Source organism: Echinops telfairi, unplaced genomic scaffold, assembly GCF_000313985.2.
Source record: "Echinops telfairi isolate 266 unplaced genomic scaffold, ASM31398v2 ScPeMD7_655;HRSCAF=1070, whole genome shotgun sequence".
Classification (NCBI taxonomy): Eukaryota; Metazoa; Chordata; class Mammalia; order Afrosoricida; family Tenrecidae; genus Echinops; species Echinops telfairi.
Genome location: NW_022104553.1, coordinates 26822536 through 26825053, shown reverse-complemented (window position 1 = coordinate 26825053; position 2518 = coordinate 26822536). Strand labels below are relative to the sequence as shown.

The window sequence follows — 2518 nt, the reverse complement described above, 5'->3', positions numbered from 1 at the left end:
AGGTGGCCCTCCTGGAGACCAACCCTTACCTGCTGGCCCTCACCATCATCGTCTCCATTGTCCACAGCGTCTTTGAGTTCCTGGCCTTCAAGAACGGTAGGGCTGGGCCTGGGGCTGCTGCCCTTGCCTGCTTCCATCCTCTCTGCCTCTGGAGGCCCCGAAACTCCCGATCCAGAAACTCCCGTCCTACTGGGCGAGGCTCCGAGGGTGGGGCAGGTGGCCGGCCGCTCACCTCCAGGAAGCAGGCCGGGGAACTCCAAGTGGAGCAGGGAAGCCCCGGCCACTCCTGCTGCCTTCCCAGCCAGCCCGCCTGCGGGGCGGCCCTCAGGGCCAGGCCCGCCTCAGAGCACCTCCCCGCGCCCCGGGCAGCTCATGGCGTCCCAGCCCTGAGGAAGCCTGGTGGCGCATGGTTACAGAGGAGGCCGGCAGCTGGGGGGTTGCCCTCAGTCACACCCAGCTTGGCAGGCAGCTCCAGAGACCCCCTTACTCCCACTCTCCCGTCCCCACCAGCCAGGAAATGGAAGGAGTGTGTGGGGATCTCCTTATTGGGGATCACTGGTCCAGAGAACGACTTTCTGGAGGAACAGAGGCTGCCATAGCGAGGCTATTCCACGAGGGGCCCTGAAGCTGCTGCCTGGGTCCCCCAGAACTGAGCACCCTCAGGTAGTCCCGGCTGTGCCTTCCGGAAGTACACGGCCTGTCTTCTGGCCTTTGTTGAGTCAGCAGCTGAGCACCTACCTGCCTGCGCGCCACCAGGGACGCCCTGGCCAGCTATGAACTGGCTTAGCAGGGGGCTTCAGAAATCTTGTGGGAAAATTCCATCTCCCACCCTCTGTCAGCCCCTGGACGGGATGCTCCGGGGACAGCCCGGTCGGACACCTGGTGCTGGGTGCAGGCCTCGTGAGCGATGCGGGTGCAGGGGTGTGGTGGGCTGGGACCTCCATCCACTCAGAACCAGCCCAGGCTCAGCATGGCCTCTCTTCCCAGGCGGGCTTCACCAGGTTTTGTAAGTGCCCCCTCAAAGCCAGTGCCTCCTCGGGGCAGCAGCCAGGTGAGGCATCCTGCGAGGGGCTGGCGCTCTGCAGACATGCAGGTCCAACCTGGGCAGCCGGGCCTGTCCTGGCCCCTGTCAGCCAGGGGGTGGGGAATGGGGTGGGGGGCCGGTGGCCCAGTGGCCCAGTGTGATGCCACAAGGACCTGCCCTCATCCCAGTTAGGGATCCCTGGCCCTGCCAGACACGGAGCTACCGTTATGGTTGTTCCCGCGCCACCAGTGAGGGCCGTGCTGCCTGGGCCCGGGGAGGAGCTGGGGCTGGGGGCCCCAAGTGCCTCTGGGCCCTTCCTTCTGCTCAGAAAGAGGGGAGAGTGGGGGGAGGTGGGAGTCTGTAAACTGGTGCCTGGGATTCTCCTGCCGTGGGTGGGGGAGGCGACAGCACTGCAGTGGACAGCTCTGTTGGCCCTTGCTTAGGTGTGTGGCCTCAGTCACGGTGATGGCTCCCTGTGGTCCTGGTACCTGGCACCTGTCCAGTGAACTGGTGACTTCCATGGGAAGGTGCACGCAGGAGCCCTGGCTAGGGATCTGAAGAGGCCACGCTGCCTTGGAAAGGGGCTGAGGGGCAGCGCAGGAGGCCCCGGAGCTTGCTCACGCCGGCCTCCCCCACAGACATCCAGTTCTGGAACAGCCGGCAGTCCCTGGAGGGCCTGTCCGTGCGCTCCGTCTGCTTCGGAGTCCTCCAGTCCCTGGTGGTCCTGCTCTACATCCTGGACAACGAGACCAACTTCGTGGTGCAGGTCAGCGTCTTCATCGGGGTCCTCATCGACCTCTGGAAGATCACCAAGGTCATGGATGTCCGGGTGAGCTGGCCGCTGCTGTTCTGGGACCACGCTGGGGGGGTGGACCAGCCGGGACTTTCCCTGCTCCTGGACCAAGGGGGATTTTCACATCAGGGGATTTCTCAGGTCACGTGGGCCAGGGGAACTGGGGACGGTGGGGCAGGGCCGGTGTAGTGGGCAGCTACTGAGCAGGCCACCCTTGCTGTCTGCAGCTGGACCGGGAACACAAACTGGCGGGGATCTTCCCTCGCCTGACCTTCAAGGACAAGTCCACATACGTCGAGTCCTCGACCAAAGTATATGATGACGTGAGTGCCCCTGCAGTGCGCCCAGGCCGGGAGGTGGGTGCGGGCCCAGGCACGATTCCGGGACAGGTGGGTCGTGCCACACCCCAGGTTCCAGGCCTGCCACGTGTCCTCCTGGCCAAGTCCAGAGTTCCCAAGGCCCCTGGAAATTCCCCCCCGCAGGCAGGCCTGCCAGGCCAGGTGTGGGCGGGCCAGGTAGGGCCATGGAGCCTGGTCACAGCAGGCTTGCCCCGTGCCCTGGCAGATGGCATTCCGTTACCTCTCGTGGATCCTCTTCCCGCTCCTGGGCTGCTACGCCGTCTACAGCCTGCTGTACCTAGAGCACAAGGGCTGGTACTCCTGGGTGCTCAGCATGCTCTACGGCTTCCTGCTGACCTTCGG

At 65.0% G+C, this 2518-nt stretch overlaps 1 protein-coding gene across 1 annotated transcript in view; it reads left to right on the top strand.

The window, feature by feature from the left end:
- CLPTM1 (CLPTM1 regulator of GABA type A receptor forward trafficking) overlaps nucleotides 1–2518 on the top strand; it is a 27574-nt gene that overhangs the window by 21639 nt on the left and 3417 nt on the right. Inside the window, exons 9-12 of the mRNA XM_030886340.2 lie at nucleotides 1–96; nucleotides 1663–1853; nucleotides 2045–2140; nucleotides 2382–2513. The exon at nucleotides 1–96 is cut by the window's left edge and continues 44 nt beyond it. Coding sequence (XP_030742200.1) covers nucleotides 1–96; nucleotides 1663–1853; nucleotides 2045–2140; nucleotides 2382–2513 — 515 coding nt within the window. The remainder of the gene's footprint in view (nucleotides 97–1662; nucleotides 1854–2044; nucleotides 2141–2381; nucleotides 2514–2518) is intronic.